The sequence below is a fragment of the Talpa europaea genome (assembly GCF_964194135.1).
Source record: "Talpa europaea genome assembly, chromosome: 3".
In the NCBI taxonomy this organism is placed as follows: domain Eukaryota; kingdom Metazoa; phylum Chordata; class Mammalia; order Eulipotyphla; family Talpidae; genus Talpa; species Talpa europaea.
This window is the reverse complement of record NC_140069.1, coordinates 50,873,661-50,896,394: the sequence shown is the minus strand read 5'-3', so window position 1 is coordinate 50,896,394 and position 22,734 is coordinate 50,873,661. Positions and strand designations below refer to the sequence as shown.

The following is a 22,734-nucleotide window of genomic DNA, read 5'->3' as shown; positions in this document are numbered from 1 at the left end:
CTTTGTAAGTGAATAAAAAAATATTTTTGAATTTGAATAGTTCCTGGGGAGGTTATTAAGTTAGCCCCCCTAATGTCATCTGTGGTACCATGTTTTTTTTTTTTTTTAAGATTTATTTATTTATAAAAGCACTGGGTACAGTCAAAAGCACGGGAGGGTGAGAGAATTCACCAGAGCGGGAAACAGAACAGGCAGACTGACCAAACACACCACTGAGGGGAGCAGTGGGCACGGCAGGAGAGGTTTGTGTGCCATGTGAGACCCTCACCCAGCGGCCGGGGATCGAACTGGTGCTGCAGCTTCTCAGCCCAGCGCTCAACCACTGCGCCACTAGGGGAGGCCCTGTGGTACCATATATTTAGAACAGGAAGCAAGTGCATTGCTTTCTTCCCATTTTTCTTGCCTGCATAATTCCTTGGGACAATCTAATTCTACCTGATGGGTTATCACATAGAGTTGGGTGTGCTATTAAATCAGGAATTCCAGGGTTGGAGGTGAAGAAGATACACTTTAGGGAACATTTGTTGCTGAGGGCCAGAGCTGTAGGAAAACAGAAATCTAGACAGACAAAAGTGAGAAACATTTCCTAGGTAAGGAACATTGAAACAGCCTGACAGAAAAGCCTGCACAGCAGCACAACAAACCTGCTAAATAGTATAGATCACACTGAAGCAGTCGTCTAGCTGATATTTATAAGTACTTCCCACAAGTCTCAAACTTATTCTGTTGGAGTCCCTAAGCTATTTGTGAGATAAAGCAGTAATTCTAAACTAGATGAAAATGGGAATGCAAAGAGTACCCAAACATCTGTTCACAGACACTTAGTTTGTCTCCAGCTCTTGGCTGTTGTAAATCACGCTGTAATAAACATTCAAACACCTTTGGATAGGTGTTTATGTACCTTTCAGGTAAATATCCAGAAGTGAGATAACTAGATCATATGGAATTTCTATTTTTAATGTTTGAGGAATCTCCAAACTGCTTTGCATAATGATTGCACCAATTTACATTCCCACCAATAGTGTGCAAAGGTTATTTTATCTCCAACAGTTGTTCTTTCTTTCCTTTGAATAATAGTCATTCTCATAGGTGTGAGGTGATAGCTTGTTTTGCTTTATATTTGCATAATAATAAGAGATGATGAAATTTTTTCAAGTGCCTGTATGTCTTCTTTTGAGAGGTGAGGCTGTTTAGGTCTTGTGCCCATTAATAATGAAGTTGTTTGATTCTTGGTAGTTGAGTTTTGTGGGTTTCTTATGTATTTTGAATATTAATCCCTTGTCGGACATATGATCTACAATTATCTTCTACTTAGCAGGGTCTCTTAAATTTCTTTCACTATGCGGAGCTTTTTTGTTTGATATAGTCCCATTTATTTATTCTTGTTTTTGTTTCCTTTGCTGTTGGAGTCTGGTCCCTAATAACATGTTTAAGGCCAATGTCAAGGAGTGTATCCCCTATGTTTTAGAAGAAAATGTTAATGGGACTAGTTACTGCCCTTATTGCTGCAACTGGTCTCGGGGCTGCCACAGACTATATATTAAACTCACACTCAGCCTGAACCTCAACTGGTCTTGGTGGCTAACCTCTAGAATGACAGAGACCATCAGCCTGCAGGGGCCTGATCCTCAAGTCACTGTGTCTTTCTCATTGTCTATTTATTGTCAAATTTGGACAAGGGAGTAGAAAGAGGGACTGGAGTGAACTATGTGCGTGCGGAACATTTTCCTTCCTGCCCTTATTACATAATAATGACCCTCCTTTCTGATGATAATCAGAACCAATTAAACTTGCCAAAATGGTGTGTTTCTCTTCCTGGGCTCTGATACCTTGTCACAAGGAGCCTAAAGTGTTCAGGCCACAACTGTAGCTTACAGCTCAATTTGACTACTGATTTGTCTTCTAGGGGAACTGTGTCCCTTTGGGGATCAGGGCCTCTAAACACAAAGGATCAGAGTTAAAGCGATAGGAAGCACCATTCCTCAAAGCAAATTCTTATAAGGACATCAGTCATTTGAGGACACCCAAATCCAGTATAATCTCATTGTAAAATGATTACATCTGTGAAGACCCTATATCAAAATAGGATCATAATATAGTATATACATATGTTGATTGTCAACAGTGAACACCTGAAACATATCATATTGTAATGCAATATTATTTCAATAAAAAAGAAAAAAATGAACACATTCCCAATGAGATAAAGAACAAATAAAATTTTTTTTAAATAAGCCACATTTGCAGCAATTGGACATCAGAACATTGTCATATCTTTTAAATGAATTAAATTTTTATTCAACCAATGTGGCAATACTGCTACATATTATTATATGAGAACTAAGTAGACAGAAAAAAATATATATATAAATATAAAATATTTTATAATATATATAAAATATATAAAAATATAAAATATAAATATAAAATATATAAATATAAATATAAAATATATAAAAATATATATAAATATAAAATATAAGAATAGAAATATAAGTTGGTAGAGTATCATTCCATTTTCTTTTTTAATAACAATAATAACCAAGCTATTCAACTACAATAGGCAATATTGTTCTTCTTTCTGGTCTTTGACTTGAAGGTTTGACTTTCTGTTACTGAACTCATCATTTTTTGTTAATTTTCCCACAACCCCATACATGTTCCACAAAATTTTTCTAAGACTCGTAGCAAAATTGTTTAATTCTGCATTCATTTAAAAATATTTATAGAATTGTAAGCTCCCAAAACTTCCTATTTGGCTCAGCACACACACACATAATCTATATCTTATGGAAAATTGAATTACCTGGTTGCTGTAGAACAGTTGGCCTATTGCCCAGTACCTAAAACACTCAGTAAATGATGAGTAGTTACAGGAGCCCTCTTAGTACACTAATTCTTTCCCAATATCCATAATTAGTAGATGCTTTATTTTCCATTTGATAAATGAGAAACCTGAGTATCTCAGATATTAACATTCCCAAGGTCACACAACTACTGAGGAGGGAGGAGGTTTGGTTTTGCTCCAATTAAGATCTTTGGTTACTAGCTTTACAACTAGTAAGAATATTTCATGTTGAAGTAAGACTAAGACTGAATCTTGGAATATTTGGCTTTTAAAATAACTTCCTGTTAATGGAAATGAGTGTGACATGTATTTAAAGGTTATTTTATCAAGAAGATTTCCTTCTATTTCTTGTGAGTATTCAAGATGAAAAGTTCACTGAACCAATTGCAAATATTCTAATTAATGTGCAAGTCATGAGGAATAAACAAATAAACACTTTTTGAAATAAGCCCACACATTTGATTTCCTGTACTGAAGTAAATGTAGTAAGCTTTCTCCCTAATTTTCCATAGATGCTTTTCTCAATTATAAGCCATAACATCATTTTAAAAATTTCCAATTTAGCTGTACTCTAAAAGTTGTTTCTCAAGTGCTCTAGAAATCTAACGAGTTTAGAAAATATAGCACAGCTAAAATTAGCAGTGACTTTCTTATTTTTGCCAAAAAATAAATGGTGATGAGTTTTTTTCAATTTATGGAAAAATAAACCTTATTGTCTAATTTAGAAACTATTCTATGTAACAGTTTTGAAAGAAAATTAAATACTTTGTTAATTTTGAAATGGTTTGCTGAAATTGACAGTAATCCTTACCTTTCAAGGAAAATAATTTACATTCCCATTGGATCCATTGCTCTCCTTTTGTTCCAACTTCTTAGGAAGTCTTGTATTTTATATATTCATTCCCTCTCCAAAAGGTTAAAAAAAAGCACCTCACAAATTTTAAAGGTAAAAGAAACAAGCAAAAATATTATTAGTAAAGAAGGAAATCTGCATTAATTCAGCAACACTAAAAATTAATGGGAAGTCATATATGGTTATGCTTATTTGCATTTGATAAGATTAACCATTGGAGTAGAGGTAATATTCTAAGTTTTCACTTTATCTATACTTCTTATTTTTTTTTTTTTTTTAAATAGAGGCATGTTTTATTTATTTATTTATTTGTTTGTTTTGTTTATACATGCACTGGGTATAGTCAGAAGCGCGGGAGGGTGAGAGAATTCACCAGAGCCAGAGCGGGGAGCAGAGCAGGCAGAAGGACCGAAGTACACTGCTGAGGGGAGCAGCGGGCGGCAGGAGAGGTCTGTGCGCCATGTGGGACCCTCCTTTGGTGGCCGGGGAGCAGCTGGGGATCGAACCGGCGCCGCAGAGGCCGCGGGCAGCTTCGCAACCCAGCGCTCAACCGCTGCGCCACCGGGGAGGCCCAATATACTTCTTATTTTTTATGTTGATATTTTATAAATTAATTGCAACCACAAGAGAAACTGAATATATAGGGAGATTGGCAAGATCATTTTTTTTTTATTTTTATGTACGTGAATATACAATTCTGCTTCTCAAGCATATGTATGTATATGTGTAATATATGTATATGTGTAATATATGTATGTGAGTGTATTTGGTGCATATATGTATATATTTGTTTATCCATATAAGTAATATGCATGAGATTTGAGTTTAACTTCACAAAAAAATATACAAATGTTTTAAAAACAGAAAACAGTTTATATTAGAAATTACCTTTCCCTACTTAAAGATAATCACTAAATGCTTGTTATTTATTCTAAGAGCAGAAGAACAGGGATGGGGATTGGGCAAAGATAGTTTAACACATTTGCTAATCACCAATAAGATTACATGAAGTGTGACAAAATTGGGTTATAAAATCAGGTGAAAAGTACATTTGCTTACTTATTTATACAGCACTGGAAAGCATGGAAGGATATTATTATAGAGAAAATGTTTCAGTTGAAGAATTTCAAGCCCAAATAAATACAGCCTCATTGGAAAAGGTCAAACAATACAACCAGAAGCTCAGGTATGTAATTGTTCATTTTTTTAAAAAGATAAGTTTCTTTTCATATTTTCACAGGAACACATGAATAGAATTTTTGACATTATTTATTATATATAAGGTGATTTTTTTTTGATAAAAAGTCCTCTTATCTTGAGTTTAATATTTCAAATATTCTAGTGGGTTAAAGTTTTCCCAAAAAATAATTAATAAAAATGTGTGAAAATGCTTATACTCATGTTTTCATTTCTGACGAAGATAAAAAGATTAAATATTTAGGAGACCATGCCCAGAAAATAATGTGTTGATATATTTTATACTGATGTCCCCTAGGAGGTTCAATGGATTAAGAGAAAAATAGGTTTTTCTATGTACCTTTCAATACCTGGCACCTGTACCCAGAAAGAACATTTTCAACACAAAAGATATGACACAGCTTGGTTCTAGAATAATACCTACTTTCAAATGTATATATTAATGTTTGCACTTACTGTTTTTTTCCCATCTAAAATCTTACTAGTGCAATAAAAAAATATAGGAAAAATTAGCCACCGTAAGTGAAATGAAATGTGTTATAATTTCGGAGCTTAAATTTTCAACAAATTATTAACACTTGTATTTCCCTGCTATAAATGACTCTGCTGATATAGCACAATTTAAAATTATGAATGGATTACGATTTTTAATTTTAAAATAAAAATCTTTTAGTTCTAACTGAACCCTTAATAAATCAAAAACATATATTAGTTCATTACAATGCTTAGATGAGTTATATGGATCATTAAATAAACTGGTGAGTTCCGTATTATTGTGCCATTTTGGTTTTATGCATGGTATGGCTAAATAGTTAAGATAAATTCATTCCTAAAATTCCCAATGAAGGAAGTGTTGGTTCTTGTTATGACCAATGGGGTGGGCTTTCTTTTACCATGAATGCTTTTTCTTCGCACCTCTGTCTCATACCAATCTGTTACTTTTTCAGTTTTTTACTTTATTTCACATTTTATCACCTTTTGAAATGCTCAGCTTCAAAGCCCCCAATATCATTTGTGATTACTCATTTTCTCTTCCTCCTAAGAGGTTGTTGGAGATCCTGATCACTCTGACTAAAAAGTTTCGTGAACTGCCCCACTTTTATTGCCCTATGTAGATTACCAATTCTCAAAAGCATATATATTCACTGCTTTCACAGGGAAAAAAATTAATCTTGAATTTTTGTTTTAACTGGATGTAATCATTTGCCATTAATTTATGTAATTTGGGGGATATGGTTTCACATCTCAATGTAACATTCAAAAAAGAAGAGAGGTGTTTGCACACACACACCTTATTCCCACTGACCCCCCAAGAAATTTAGAAAAGGACCTGGAGAGGCACTCATTACCAGACTCATGTCCTGTGTCCCTTCTTAGGTGGTCTTGGCACCACAGCAGACCAGTGGACTTCACTGTCAAATAAGGAGAAACAGTGTATTCGACTCCATTACAACACTTCTCCAGAATATCCAAGAATAGGTAGAAAAAATTTCCTACTTAAAAGAAAAGATAATTATAGTCATAGTACCTACCAGTTTTTAAGGATATATTGAGTTAGTTCAATGCTTAGATGAATTATATGAATTATTAAATAAGCCTATGAGTTTCATATAATCATTTCCATTTTAGGGAGAACTTATACAATTTTACAGAGATAATAAGTGGTAAGACCAAGACTTAAATCATTAAATTAACTTCTTTCCTTTAAAAGTCCATAATTTTTGTATTATGTTAGGTCATGTTAGTAAATGGAGAAAACATTATACATTGAAAATAAATAATCTATTACTTAAGTATTGGCATCAGATATTATCAAGTGCCCCCAATTGCTTGAATACTGTACCATCAGTTATTCATTCTTTCAGGGTTTATTTTACCTACATGAAATGTATCATTTCTCTCTACCTTGGAGGGAAAAAAATGTCAATGAATATGTTCTCCTGGCATGAGATAGATTTGAAGGATTGCATGGACTTACTTTCATTTCTTGTCTTTAAGTACAGCTATCAAGCAGAATGAAACAATGAAGTACAACTTTTTCACCCTTCCCTCTCTAGTCTTAGGTACCTGTCACCATTCCCCTCTCTTCTTTCCTCTGAGCCTTCAATTCATAAAACACTGCTTCCCGTTCCTTGCTTGGATAGCAAACAGTTGTCCAAAATTTAAGTGGAAAATTTTGTTTTTCTGTTGCTGAGAAACTGTGAAAACTACCTTAAATCAACAAGAGCATGATCTTAATAAAGTCAGAGAAGAGGGAAAGAAACTTTAGAATGCACACACACACACACACACATATTCTTTGTCCTTCAGTTATTTTCTTTATAAATCTTCAGCTTTTAGAATTATGAAATGATGTTATTTACTTTTAAATCATTTGGAAATATTCTCTATTTCCTCTGCAGCATGATTGTGTTTGTTTTCCATTTTGTCTTTAAGTTAGGTTCCATTGTTTATACCTTATGATGCATCCATATTTCTGTTTCTCTAGGACTACTCACAAAATAAATAGGAATTCAATTTCCTTCTGTTTTTATATTAGGAACACAGGATATTTTCAAAGTTGTAAAGTTTGTTTTATATGAGAAGTGATTCTTGAGTAGCAGGAAAAAATAAGTAAATATACAAAAAAGTTGAATGAATATATAATTTCTAAAAGTTTTTTTATACTTTTATATACTACAAATATAAAGGATCTAACATTTGCAAAATATAAGTTACTTTTCTGTCGCAAATTCTCACAGAATTAAATGTAAATCTAACTGAACTGCAGGATACTTAGGTTTATTACATAAATCATACCTGCCCACCAAGTACCCAGCCAGGCTTCATGACGTGGGCCTTACAGTAGACATGATTTCTGCCTGGTAAAAATCCTTGGCTGTTTTTTTGTGATAAACATTAACCTGAATTTTCACTAATAATTTATAGCAACATGTGAAAATATGTAGGGAAAATAGAAGATGTTCCATATGTGTATAAGAAAGAAATCAGTCTTAATAGGGGATAAGATGAGAAGATGGTTGAGGGGTTCAAGAATGAATTACTTGAGGAAGTAACCTTTAAACAGAGATCTCAAAGAAGAGTAGGGTTATGTTGTTTGGGGGAGTGAGACTAGGAGTTATAGGTAAGGCATGGGAGGGTAGATTCTGGCTGAAGGAACAGTATGTATGAAAATCCTAAAGGGGGGAAGGAAAAATTACAAAGTTATGGAGGCTGAAGTTCAGAAAAGAGTAGTCATGAAGCAGATGTGCAGACAGAATCCATATGCCCTCCTTTGCCTACTTTCCTTTCAGTTCTTCTCTTTAGTCAGCAGACACCTGAGACGTGCTTCAGCTCTATTTCCTCAATTTCCTTTTGCTGAATGAGTGTATTTAGGATCCATCTCAGATTTTATCTTCCTTCAGGAAGCCTTCAGTTATAAATTCAGCTGGAATTAATATGAACTACTCTGTTCTTTAAAATTTAACAACCTCTTTGACTTCATTTGTTTTATTTTGATTTGTGAGTTACTCAGTAACTGTTCTTCACTGTGCTTGGTACATAGTAAGTGCCTTTAAAGTGATTTCATTGAATTGGAAATCAGATTAAATGAACCATATTTGACTTTTTTTTTTAGTGATATTATCATTTTACTGTATTTATCCTACTATCCCAGCTACTTCATTTTCTGTCCAGAAAATTCTGGGCCAGTTGAAGGGTATGGATGCTGACTCTGTTGGAAATCTCTTTCACAAAAATTCATCAGCATAGCCAAGGTTCATAAATTTCACATGAGACCAGATCATATGAAATTGAAAATGAAATTATAATGACACTGTTGGGTGTAATATATCTCTCTTTATTTGAAAAATACTGTAATTCTATTAAGTGTCGCTACCATTTCTTTCTGAGAATGCACATTTTGTACATAATCATTTCATTTTTCTGAACTATACTTATTCATGTCTGAATTCACCTGAATTCATTTGCTCTAAAGAAGTTGCAATTTTATCTATTATTTAACGCAATTTTTAAGTAAGAGCAGCAAATGAGATTAAATTACCTAAAAGTGAGTTCTCACATTTTTTTAATAAGTCCTTCATTTTGATACTGTTTATTAAGAATGAGTAGATATTATGTCTGAAAAGAAGAACCAGATAGAATCATCTTTTAAAAGAAACCTTTAAAGAGAATCACCTCTATCTCTACACTAAGGAAGGCTATTGTTTTCACCAAAGCAAAGGAAAGATCAAAGTGCTCTGTGCTCAGAATTTACTTCGGAATAAATAAGAGCTGGAAGTGTCAAGGAGAAAATAAGCATACCCTGAAGAATCAGTTAGGGGCATATACTAAGTGAGGAAAAATTGTTAATGCTTAGGAACCAAGATTGATTTTTATTTTTAACTCTGCTGACTTTCCAAGCAGATCACAAGGACAATCAGTCTTAAAAATATATATTCAAAGCATACTAGTCAAACCTCTTTCATTGAAGTTTGTTCCTATAACCTTTTTCAGTTATTTTTTGCTGACATTTCAAATTTCTTTTGTTTGGTAGATGTACCATGAAAAGTGAGTGAATAATTGTAAATTATCCTAACAAAGTTTTACCCCTACATCAGGAAATTTAGATTGGGCCCTGAGCTTTTGATAGAAAAGTCATGTAATAATTGTCATAATTGCCCAAAATTGTAGAACATAATATAGCATTTACAGATGAGGAACTATATATTGCTATATACCTGAACCTACAAATATATAGTTATAAAAATGTTGTTGCAATACATTTTTTAAAAGAGAATCTTAACTAGATAGAAATGAAGATAGGGAGGCAGGCATAGATTTTAAAAATATTTGGGATGTAGAAAAAAGAAGTCTTGACTCAATGCTCAGTGTATTAAGAGAGAGACAGAAATAATGGATTGGGTGCCTAGGTTATTATCTGATATTGTGGTACAACAGGAGAAGCATCTTTGGGACAGAAAGTGCAAAATATTGAATTAAATTGGATGTAGGGTTGACATCCAAGAAGTTCCTGCCAGTAGTCTGGAGTCACTAACATAAAGGTAACAATCGAAACCAAAACAGTAAATGAGACTTCGCACATCATAGTGAATTGCTCATACCGGCAATTGACAATGATGGAATCGAGACTCAAACTAGATATTTCCAACTCCGAAGCATATTCTTTTATCACAGTGCTATATTGTTTCTCCCAAATAGTGAATAATCCCAATATTAATATGTGCCTTGGGGAAATAACAATGCAGTTTTAATCACTGCAGAATAATGTGTTAATTACAATACAAATAATGTGAACTCTTCTTTGAAAAATGAGAATTTCAAATTGTTTTAAAGGAAATTGAAGCACTGTGATTGGTTTTCTCCAAAAAAGAATAATTTCATAGCTATAGAACTACAAAAGAAAATATGGCAAATACCAGAATGACAGAAAAAGCAAATGGGGCTGAACAGTGGATTCTTAGTGCTACTTGAAAACAGAGTACCTCTGGAATCTGACTCTGAATCAAACTTTCTAATGTTTTTTTGCCCTCATGTGGATGCACCTTGTAGACTCTTACACATTGTCAGAAAAAAAAAAGAGTTCATCTGTGTATATATTTTTTTAAGATTTATTTATTTATTTACACAAGCACTGGGTACAGTCAGAAGCGTGGGAGGGTGAGAGAATTCACCAGAGCCAGAGCAGGGAACAGAACAGGCAGACTGATGAAACACACTGCTGAGGGGAGCAGCGGGTGCAGCAGGAGAGGTCTGTCGCGCCATGTGGGACCCCTGCCGGCGGCCTGGGATCCAACGGGTGCTGCAGAGGCTGCGGGCAGCCTCGCAGCCCAGTGCTCAACTGCTGTGCCACCAGGGGAGGCCCATCTGTATACATTTTAAATGCTGTCAAAATAATTTATCAGTCATGTTTTTTTGAATCAAATTCCAAGGTAAAGTATGGCCAAATAACCAATGTAATTGCATATGTAATTGTGTGTGTGTATGTATATACCACACACATATATATGCATGCACATATATCACTGTGCATATAATCATAACTATGTAATAATGAAACCTTATAAATAAAATATTTTAATAGAATAATACTGAAATTTATATTTTCATTTATATCTATTAATATTAAGATATTTTAATCATTTAAAATTAAAAGTCTATGTTACTATTCCATTCATAGCATATTTCATGCAACTATGTGCACATGTAAGTTAAAAACCTTCTTAGATGTGCTTCAGTTGTATAAACTTTGAACTTAATGTACTTGAGATATTAGTGAACTCAGATCCAAAATGAGACACATTGAGAAAATCCAATGGAAGATAATAGATGAACAAATGCCTTGGTAGTCTTAAGAAGAAGCATCTTAGTAAATGTAGTAGGACTCACTCTATTACTTATGAACCAAATGAAAATAAAAAATATTCTTAACAGATCAAATGGCATATATAGGCCAATGGAAAAAACTTTCAGTTGATTTGAGATAAATATGAGATTTCTGCAGTGATATGAATAATAAGAACAGAAGGTTAATGATCTAGAATTGGTGGCTGTATTAATGTACAAGGTGGAAAGGTGGCCAGACTTGGATTGCTGTTCTCATGCTTGCATTGACTAACTGTATTACTTAGGGCAAGTTATTAATATCTCTGAACCTTGGTTTTCTTATTTGTTCATTGTAGCTAGTAATTATTGACTGTAAGCAGTATTAATTAAAAGGCGCTTTGTAGAATCTTAATATTTGCCTTAGATAAAGGGTAGAGTAGCTGATCACAAAGACTTGTATCTGAAGTTGGGTTTTGTGGCTTTCCTTCCAAAGTAAGTTGGAGAATAAATTCTTATCAATACCTTCTCCAAGGTGGTTGGTATTGAGGCAGAGGACCTCACTTCCCATATCTTGCCTCAATTCCCATTTAATTGCCATAAGTGATACCCCAAAAAGTGTCATTTTGTTATTCTTTAAACAAAACTAAAAGCTATAAGTGCAATAGTGATTCCCCTATACTCAATACCTTGGTGTATACTTTGAACAAAGACTGTGCACATTGTACTTGAAGCTCTTAATGTGAGAAATGAGTTATTTCTTGCTTGGTAAGTAATCTAGGCTAGAATGACAGCATTCCTCTTTCATTGATCTCTTGAAATAAAATTTTAATTCAGTGCAGGTGCTAGTTACATGCTATGTGTCAGGCACTGTCTTTGGTTACAGGATTACATATATTAATAAATGGGTCACTGAGAGCATAAAATTTAGCAAAGACAAAAGAGTAAGTTCAACTTGGTATAATGTAGTGCGGTACATGAGGTACATTTGTTTTACTGGGGAAGTACTTGTGATTTGAGAATTGTTTGAAGGATTAGTCCCAAGTAGAAAGAGCTGAGAAGGAATTCCAAGTAGAGGGGATAATATGAGAAGTTAGGGAGGTTTTCACATGGCTGGTGTGTTGGGGGAATGGGGCATGAACACGGCTGACTGAAGAGTTAAAAGATGGGACAGGAAAGCTATTAGTAGATGGTTAGAAAAGACTTTGAATGCCCAAATTATAGACTTTCAGTGCTGGAGAAATTTGAATGATGTTAATCAAGATAATGAAGTGCTTACTTCTATGCTTTATGAAGGTAATTTTTCAATATTAATTTTTTTACATCATTGTTCATTTTTAAACAGTATTTGCTTCCCCCCAACCCCTCAGGTGTAGTCCCCAGAGAGTTTCCTTCACCAATCCACCCATGCGCCATCACCTCAGTTCCCTGTGCTCCTCTCTCCCTCCCTCTGATCCCTCTCCCTCCTCCTCCCCTGCAGTATGTCTCTAATTTATAATTGTCCATTTTTGCTTTGCTGTATTTTGTACTGTTATTACTTTTTTTTACACTGATGTCTTATTTGGTTCCCCTATATTCCTGCTATAAGCAAAACCCTCCAATATTTTTCTTTTTCCTTCTGGCTTATTTCACTGAGCATATTTCCTTCTAGTTCCATCCACATTGCTGCAAATACCATGAGTTAATCTTTTTGATTGCTGAATAATATTCCATTGTGTATATATACCATATCTTCTTGATCCAGTCATCTGTTTTTGGGCATTTGGGTTGTTTCCAGGTTTTACCTATTGCAAATAGTGCTGCAATAAACATAGGTGTACAGGTGCTCTTTTGAATCAATATTTTTGTGTCCCTTGTGTAGATCCCTAATAGTGGAATTGCCAGGTTGTACGGTAGCTCCATTTTTAGTAGACTGAGGAACCTCCAGACAGCTTTCCATAGTGGTTGGGCCAGTTTGCACTCCCACTAGCAATGTAGGAGAGTTCCTTTTTCACCACATCCTCACCAGCATTTGTTGTTGCTTGTTTTTTTGATATGTGCCATTCTTACTGGTGGTAAGATGGTATCTCAATGTAGTTTTAATTTTCATTTCCCTGATTATAAGTGATGTTGAACATTTTTTCATATGCCTGTTGGCCCATTTGCATTTCCTCTTTGGAAAAATGTCTTTTAAGTTCTTCTGCCCATTTCTTGACTGGATTGTTTATTTTGTTTTTTGTTGAGCCATGTGAATTCTTTGTATATCTTTGTGATCAATCTCTTATCGGTGGAATGGAGTGCAAAGATTTTTTTCCCAATCAGTGGGGTGTCTCTCTGTTTTGGTTAATGTCTCTTTGGCTGTACAGAAGCTTTTCAGTTTGATGTAATCCCAGGTGTTTGTCTTTGCCTTCACTGTCACTGTTTTGGGTGATGAGTCTTTAAAGATGTTATTGCGATGTATGTCTTATAGTGTTTTCCTTATATTTTCTTCTATATATTTTATGGTTTCAGGTCTTATGTACAGTTTATTTTATCCATTTTGAGTTGATTTTTGTGCATAGTGAAAGGGAGGGGTCTCGTTTCATTTTTTTGCATGTGGTGGTCCAGTGTTCCAAGCACCATTTATTGAACAAACTGTCCGTGTTCCATTGCAGATTCGTTGCTCCTTTGTCAAAGATCAGTTGTCCATATAAGTGTGGTTTTATGTCTGGGTTCTCTGTTTGGTTCCTTTGGTCTGTTTGTCTGTTTTTGTTCCAATACCAAACTGTTATAATTATTATGGATTTTTCATATAGCTTGAAGTTTGGAAGCGTGATACATCCTTTCTCCTTTGCTTTCATCAGTAGGGCTTTGGCTATTTGTGGTTTTTTTGTGGTTCCATATATATTTCATCAGTATTTGTTCTATTTCTTTGAATAATGTCATTGAGATTTTTACTGGAATAGCGTTGAATCTGTATATTGCTTTTGGTAGGGTGGACCTTTTAATAATGTTAATTCTTCCAATTCATGAGCAGGATTGGAAGAATTCCATTTCTTTGTGTCTTCTTCTATTTCTATTTCTTTTGACAGTGTTTCATAATTTTCTTTGTACAGGTCTTTCACCTCTTTTGTTAGGTTTATTCCCTAGTATTTGATTTTTTTGTTTCAATTATAAAAGTGATGGTTTTCTTGATTTCTTCTTCAGATTGATTGTGTATAGGAAGGTTACTGATTTTTGTGTGTTGATTTTGTATCCCGCTACTTTACTGAACTGGTTGATTATTTTGAGTAGTTCTTCCGTGGAGGTTTTTAGGGTTCTCTAAGTATATTATCATAACATCCGCAAATAGTGATAGTTTTACTTCTTTCCCTTTTTGGATTCCTTTTATGTCTTTCTCTTGTATTATTGCCCTGGCTAGGAGCTCCAGTATTATATTGAAGAGCAGTAGTGAGAGAGGACATCCTTTTCTTTTTCCTGATCTTAAAGGAGAGGCCTTCAGCTTTTCGCCATTGAAAATAATATTGGCAATGGGTTTGTTATATATAGCTTTTATCATGTTAAGGTATGTTCCTTCTATCCCGAGCATTTCAAGGGCCTCATCATCAATGGATGTTGGACTTTGTTGAATGCTTTCTCAGCATCTATTGATATGATCATATGATTTTTCTTTTTCTTTCTGTTGATGTGTTGAATTACACTGATCAATTTTCGTATGTTGAATCATCCTTGTGCCCTGGGATGAATCGCACTTGATTGTTGTGTATTATCCCTTTGATGCATTGTTGGATTCTGTTGGTAAGGATTTTCTTGAGGATTTTTGCATCAGTGTTCATTGAAGAGATTGGCCTGTAACTTTCTTTTTTTGTGTGCTGCATTTGTTTGGTTTTGGTATTAATGGAATGTTGGCTTCATAGAACATAATTGTTAGTGTTCCTTCTTTTTCAATTTTTTGAAAGAGTTTGTGTAGAATAGGCACTAATTCAATACTGAACATTTGGTAGAATTCATTTGTGAAGCCATCTGGACTTGGGCTTTTGTTTTGAGGGAGTGCTTTGATGAGTGCTTCAATTTCACTGCTTGTAATTGGTCTGTTTAGGTGTTCTGTTTCTTCTTTATCCAGCTTTGGATGATTATATTGTTCTAGGAATTTGTCCATCTCTTGTAGGTTGTTGAATTTGTTTGCATATAAATGTTCATAGTAATCTCTGTTTAGTCTTTTGATTCTACTGAGTCTGTTGTGATTTCTCCTCTTTAATTTATAATCCTATTTATATGTGATTTTCTCCCGTTTTTAATTTGTGAGCCTGGCTAGAGGTTTGTCTATTTTGTTTATTTTCTCAAAGAACCAACTTTTGGTTTCATTGATCTTTTGGATTGTTTTTTTATTTAATTTCTATTTTGTTTATTTCTGCTTTGACTTTTATTATTTCCTTTCCTCTATTGGACTTAGGGTTTATTTGTTGTTCTTTTTCTTGGTCTTTGAGATGTGAGATTATGTTATTTCATTGAATTCTTTCTTGTTTGTTGATGTGAGCCTGTATTGCTATATGTTTTCCTCTAATTACTGCTTTTGATGCATCCCATATATTCTGGAAAGTGGTGTCCTCCTTGTTGTTCAACTCAAAGTATTTTTTAATTTCTTTTTTGATATCCCCTTTAATCTAGTGGCCTTCCAGTAGTGTGAATTTCAATCTCCATGAAGTGGGAGGGATCCCTGTTTTCTTTTCATGATTTATTTCTAGTTTGATGCCTGTATTAGAGAAGATAGTTGGAATGATTTTGATCTTCATGTATCTGTTGATATTTGTCTTGTGGCTCAGTATGTGATCAATTCTGGAGAATGATCCATGTACGCTTGAGAAAAATGTGTACTCGGGTTTTTTGGGATGCAGTGTAATATAGATATCTGTTAAGTTCATGAGTTCTGTGTGTTTATTTAGGGCTCTAGTGTCTTTATTTATTTTTTGTCTCGTTGATCTGTCCATTGGTGAGAGTGGAGTGCTAACGTCTCCCACTATGTATGTATTTTCGTTTTTTTTTTCCTGTTTAAAAAGGGATATAATTCCATACCCATTCATGCTCTTTAAATATTCTTTATTTTTATTTTTATTTTTTTATTTTTTAAAATAAATTTTATTTTTATATTCCCCATACAATTGCAACCCCCTTATTTTGACCCCAATCCCTCTCCTCCCCACCCCACACCATCCATAGAGTGTCTCTGGTTCATAGTTGTTTGTTGATTTTGATTTTCACTTTCTTATAGATATTCATTTTGCTGGTCCCTTATTTAAGTTTTCTAGATTCCTGCTATGAGTGAGACCATCCGGTATTTTTCTTTTTCTTTCTGACTTATTTCTCTGAGCATGATCCCTTCCAGCACCATCCATGTTGCTGCAAATTGCATGTATTTATCTTTTTTGAATGCTGAGTAATATTCCATGGTGTATATGTACCACATCTTCTTGATCCAGTCATCTATTTTTGGGCATTTGGGTTGTTTCCAAAGCTTAGCTATTGTAAACAGTGCTGCTATAAACATAGGGGTGCAGGTGCTCTTTGGAATTGATGTTTCTGTGTCCTTTGGGTAAATACCTAGGAGTGGAATTGCTGGATCATATGGAAGCTCTATGTTTAGTAGGTCCAGAAATCTCCACACAACTCTCCATCGTGGTTGGACCAGTTTGCACTGCCACCAACAGTGCAGGAGAGTTCCTTTTTCTGCACATCCTTGACAACATTTGTTGTTGCTAGTTTTTTTAATATGTGCCATTCTCACTGGTGTAAGATGGTGTCTCATGGTAGTTTTAATTTGCATTTCCCTGATTACAAGTGATGTTGAACATTTTTTCATATGCCTGTTGGCCATTTGCATTTCCTCTTCAGAGAAGTTTCTTTTTAGCTCTTCTGCCCATTTTTTCACTGGATTATTTTCTTTCTTTTTTTTTTTTTTTAATAGAGGCATGCTTTATTTATTTGTTTGCTGGCTTGTTTGTTTGTTTTGTTTATACATGCACTGGGTACAGTCAGAAGCGCGGGAGGGTGAGAGAATTCACCAGAGCCAGAGCAGGGAGCAGAGCAGGCAGAAGGACCGAAGTATACTGCTGAGGGGAGCAGCGGGCGGCAGGAGAGTTCTGCACGCCATGTGGGACCATCCTCTGGTGGCCGGGGAGCAGCCAGGGATCGAACCGGCACTGCAGAGGCCGCGGGCAGCTTCGCAACCCAGCACTCAACCGCTGTGCCACCGGGGAGGCCCTTATTTTCTTTCTTGTTGTTGAGTCTCATCAGCTCTTTGCAGATTTTTGCGATCAGTCTTTATCATTAGTGTTGTGTGCAAAAATGTTCTCCCAGTTGGTGGGTTTCTCTTTGTTATTGTTATTGTCTCTTTTGCTGTGCAGAAGCTCTTTAATTTGATGTAGTCCCAGCTGTTTATCTTTGCCTTCACTATCACCGCTTTGGGTGATGTGTCTGTAAAGATGTCTTTGATGTACATATCACGTAGTGTTTCGCCTATATTTCCTTCTATGTATTTTATGGTTTCTGGTCTTATGTCTAGTTCTTTAATCCATTTTGAGTTGATTTTTGTGTATGGTGTGAGGTAGTTGTCAAGCTTCATTCTTTTGCATGTAGCGACCCAGTTTTCCCAGCACCATTTATTGAACAAACTTTCTTTGCTCCAATGCATAGTCTTTGCTCCTTTGTCAAAGCTTAGTCGACCATAAATCTGTGGGTTTATTCTGGATTTTCTATTTGATTCCATTGGTCTCTGTGTTTGTTCTTGTTCCAATACCATGTGGTTTTGATGATTATGGCTTTATAGTATAGTTTGAAGTCTGGGAGTGTGATGCCTCCTTTCCCTTCTTTTTTTTTCAGGAGAGCTTTGGCTATTCAGGGTTTTTGGTGATTCCATGAATTTCATCAATAATTGTTCCATTTCTTTGAAGAATGATATTGAAATTTTTATTGGAATAGCATTGAATCTGTATATTGCTTTTGGTAGGATGGCCATTTTAATAATGTTTATCCATCCAATCCATGGGCATGTCTTTCCATTTCTTTGTGTCTTCTTCTATTTCTTTTAACAGTGTTTTATAGTTTTCTTTGTATAGGTCCTTTACCTCTTTTGTTAGATTTATTACCAAGTATTTGATTTTTTTTTGTTTTGATAATAAAAGGGATTTTTTTTTTTTGATTTCTTCTTCTTCAGATTTATTATTTGTGTGTAGGAAGGCTACTGACTTTTGCGTGTTGATTTTGTATCCTGCCACTTTACTGAACTGATTGATGAGTTGAAATAGTTTTTCTGTGGAGTTTTTGAGGTTCTCTATGTATATTATCATATCATCTGCAAATAGTGATAGTTTGACTTCTTCTTTTCCTATCTGGATTCCTTGTATGTCTTTCTCTTGTCTTACTGCTCTGGCTAGGACTTCCAGTATTATATTGAAAAGCAGTGGTGAGAGTGGACATCCTTGTCTTGTTCCAGATCTTAATGGAAATGCTTTCAACTTTTCACCATTGAGAATGATACTGGCTGTTGCTTGTCATATATGGCCTTTATGATGTTGGGGTATGTTCCTTGTATCCCAAGAATTTCAAGGGCTATTATCATGAATGGGTGTTGCACTTTATCAAAGCTTTCACAGCATCTATTAATATTATCATATGGTTTTTATGTTCTTTTTGTTGATGTGTTGGATAACGTTGATTGATTTTCGGATGTTGAACCATCCTTGTGTCCCTGTAGGAATGAATCCTACTTGGTCGTGGTGAATTATCTTATGGATACATTGTTGGATTCTGATAGCTAAAATATTGTTGAGGATTTTTGCATCAGTGTTCATTAGGGAGATTGGCCTGTAGTTTTCCTTTTTTGTGTTGTCCTTGTTCGGTTTTGGTATTAGTGTAATGTTGGCTTCATAGAACGTGTTTGGTATTGTCCCTTCCTTCTCAATTTTTTGGAAGAGTTTATGAAGGATAGGCACTAATTCGCCTCTGAATGTTTGGTAGAATTCATTTGTAAATCCATCAGGTCCTGGGCTTTTGTTTTTGGGGAGGTTTTTGATTACCATTTCAATTTCGCTGCTTGTAATTGGTCTGTTTAAGTGTTCTATTTCTTCTTTATCTAGCTTTGGGTGATTGTGGAGTTGTAGGAATTTGTCCGTCTCCTCTAGATTGTTGAACTTGTTTCTATAATTATTTTCTTTTAATGTCCGTTTTCAGAGCTGATAATTTGTTGCTCCTTCATTTAGTGAGTATATGTTAATGAATGTTGTATCTTCTTTTTTTTTTCATATTGGTCTTTTATTCTTTATTTTCTTTTTTTAAAAATAAATTTTATTTTTATATTCCCCATACAATTGCAACCCCCTTATTTTGACCCCAATCCCTCTCCTCCCCACCCCACACCACCCATAGAGTGTCTCTGGTTCATAGTTGTTTGTTGATTTTGATTTTCACTTTCTTATAGATATTCATTTTCCTGGTCCCTTATTTAAGTTTTCTAGATTCCTGCTATGAGTGAGACCATCCGGTATTTTTCTTTTTCTTTCTGACTTATTTCTCTGAGCATGATCCCTTCCAGCACCATCCATGTTGCTGCAAATTGCATGTGTTTATCTTTTTTTGAATGCTGAGTAATATTCCATGGTGTATATGTACCACATCTTCTTGATCCAGTTATCTATTTTTGGGTATTTGGGTTGTTTCCAAAGCTTAGCTATTGTAAACAGTGCTACTATAAACATAGAGGTGCAGGTGCTCTTTGGAATTGATGTTTCTGTGTCCTTTGGGTAAATACCTAGGAGTGGAATTGCTGGATCATATGGCAGCTCTATGTTTCGTAGGTCAAGAAATCTCCACACAGCTCTCCATATTGGTTGGACCAGTGTATCTTCTTTTTTTTTTTTTTAAAGATTTATTTATTTATTTGTACAATCACTGGGTACAGTCAGAGGTGCAGGAGGGTGAGAGAACTCACCAGAGCCAGAGGGGAGAGCAGAGCAGGCAAAATGACAAAGTACACTGCTGAGGGGAACAGTGGGTGGCACGAGAGGTCTGCGTGCCATGTGGGACCCTCACCTGGTGTCCGGGGATCGAACCGGTGCTGCAGAGTCTGCGGGCAGCTTCACAATCCAGCGCTCAACTGCTGCGCCACCAGGGAGGCCCAAGTGTTATATCTTCTTGATGTAGTGTACCCTTGATCATAATGTAGTGTCAGTCTATGTCTCTGTTTCCTTTTTTTAATTTGAAGTCTATTTCATCTGCTGTAACTATAGCTGTTCCTGCCTTCTTTTTTGGTCCATTTGCTTGTAGGATTGTTTTCCACCCTTTTACTTTCAGTCTGAGTTTATCTTTTGTGGTTAAATGTGTTTCCTGGAGACAGCAGAAGGTTGGATTTTGTTTTTTAATCCAGTCTGCTACTCTGTGTCTTTTTACTGATGAATTTAATCCATTTACATTTAGAGTTAATATTGATATGTTGACATCTGTGTTTGCCATTTTGTTTGTCTTTTTTGTGATTTTATTCCTCACTTTATTATATTCTTCTTGATCAATCCTCTGTTGGTTTTGGCTTTAGGATTTCTTGTAGAATTTTTTTGAGTAGGGGTTTAGTTGTAATGAATTTCCGGAGTTTCTGTTTGTCTGAGAAGGTCCATATTTTTTCTTCATAGAGAAAGGAGAGCTTTGCACAGTAAAGTATTCTTGGTTGGCATTTGGTGTCTTGAAGTTTGTTGAATATGTTACTCCATTCTCTTCTTACCTGTAGTGTTTCTTCAGAGAAGTCTGAGGGTAACCCAATTGATTTTTCCTTATAAGTTAGTGTTTCTTCCCCTAAAGGTAATTTTGAAGGCTGATTGGAGTCAAATAAGGAAAACAGGGAATAATATGGTAGAGAAGGAGCTGACCTGTTAATTTACTGTCAATTAAGATATTATAAGACTTTGGTAGTTTTAAGTCTAAAATTTATAACAATATGGAAGTGTCAACCTTCTGAGATATCACTATCAAATAAGTAGAATTAGTTTAAAATAGAAATATAACTTTCCTTTAATAATTTTTTGGATATAAGATATTTTATATTTGAGATAGTTTATTTTTGGAAAAGCTTTCTTAATTTTAAGAATGTGTTTTTTTTCTGTCCATTTTCACAAAGGTTTCATTTTTGTAACTGTGATATGGTGCTTCCATTGGAACATATGTGGTATGCAGTATTTTTACAGTAGCTATTGTTTATTGTGATATATGCACGCAGAAAAGGAATTATCACCCTACCAGATTCATGAAAACAGAAACAGAAACCAAAGTGGAGTAAAACAGTGCTTGGAAATCAGAGAATAGCAATTTAATTCAGTCAAGTTACTGAAGATTGTCAAAAAGAAGAAAAATGATATGAGGTTATGACGACAATAGAGAATAGTGGGGTATGTCTAATATCCCTGATACTATCATTTTGTTTTCAGGGTATCATGTGGGTCTGTTAGACTTAAATGGCCTATTCAGCCACCATTATGGTTACCTACAGTTCTGCATTCATATACAAAGGTCAGAACTGCCCAGTCACAGTCATAAGAGCCAAACCTTACAAAGTGCCTTTCATATCAATCAAGAGCAGAAAGCTTGATCACTCTGGCAAGGGTATGCATCAAGAGGTATGACTGGGAACACCCGGGGGGCTGAGGACAGATGTATAAACTTACTCCCGACTCATACATCCTGAGGTATGACTGGGAACACCCGGGTGGCCGAGTACCGATATATGACAAGGGACCCCAAAAGCTGATCAGTGGAATGCCTTGTTGATAACATTAGGACCATAGCCAGGGGACGGGGTCCAGTTTTGATTACAGCACTTGGTTATCAAGCTGATAACATGGTCAGCAGACTCATGTTCCCCCAAGCCCTGGATAACATTCTTGAGTTTCACTCATCCTTTTTTCCTTGTCCTAACGCACGTAGCTGATGCTGTATGATTATTCTATAAATAAAAACTGCCAAGATCTTGCTCTCAGCAGCATCCTGCATCATGTAGCCTGCTCCAAGACTCCTGTGTCTTTGTCAGTGCAGTGTTGCCTGACGCAACAGTATAAGAAAAGTATCAGAGAAATCCTTTTTTGTTTAAATGTGGGTATGTCTCTGGGATCACATATATTTCTTGTTAATTTTCCAGGAGTTTTTCTTTTTTTTTTTTCCTTCAGCATTCAAACATAAGTGGAGCTGTTCGTTGATAATAGGGCATTCTATCATGACAGTAATCTTATAGGTACTCCATTTTTGATAATCCAAAAGGCAGATCTAGCCAGGCAAATCCAAATTTATGTCATTATTCAGGATTTTTTTCATGTAATTTTAAGAGAAACATACCACAGATAACTCAAGGCTAAGACTTACGGAGATGGAATGTGGGTGGAATGAAGGTGCAAATTAGCATTCCCCCACCTACTCACTCATCATGTATTCTTATCCACATGTGGGCACAGGTTGAACCTGTCTGGTGATTTTCATTTATACGGGAGATCAGTGTCTTTTGATGAAATTTTCCATTGAATTTCTT

At 35.2% G+C, this 22,734-nt stretch overlaps 1 protein-coding gene across 1 annotated transcript in view; it reads left to right on the top strand.

Moving 5' to 3' along the window:
• Window positions 1-22,734, top strand: part of PREX2 (phosphatidylinositol-3,4,5-trisphosphate dependent Rac exchange factor 2) — a gene marked incomplete at its 5' end in the record, with an annotated part of 262,693 nt that overhangs the window by 192,630 nt on the left and 47,329 nt on the right. Inside the window, one exon of the mRNA XM_084229429.1 lies at window positions 4,773-4,887. Within this exon, the coding sequence (XP_084085555.1) occupies window positions 4,773-4,887 (115 nt within the window). The remainder of the gene's footprint in view (window positions 1-4,772; window positions 4,888-22,734) is intronic.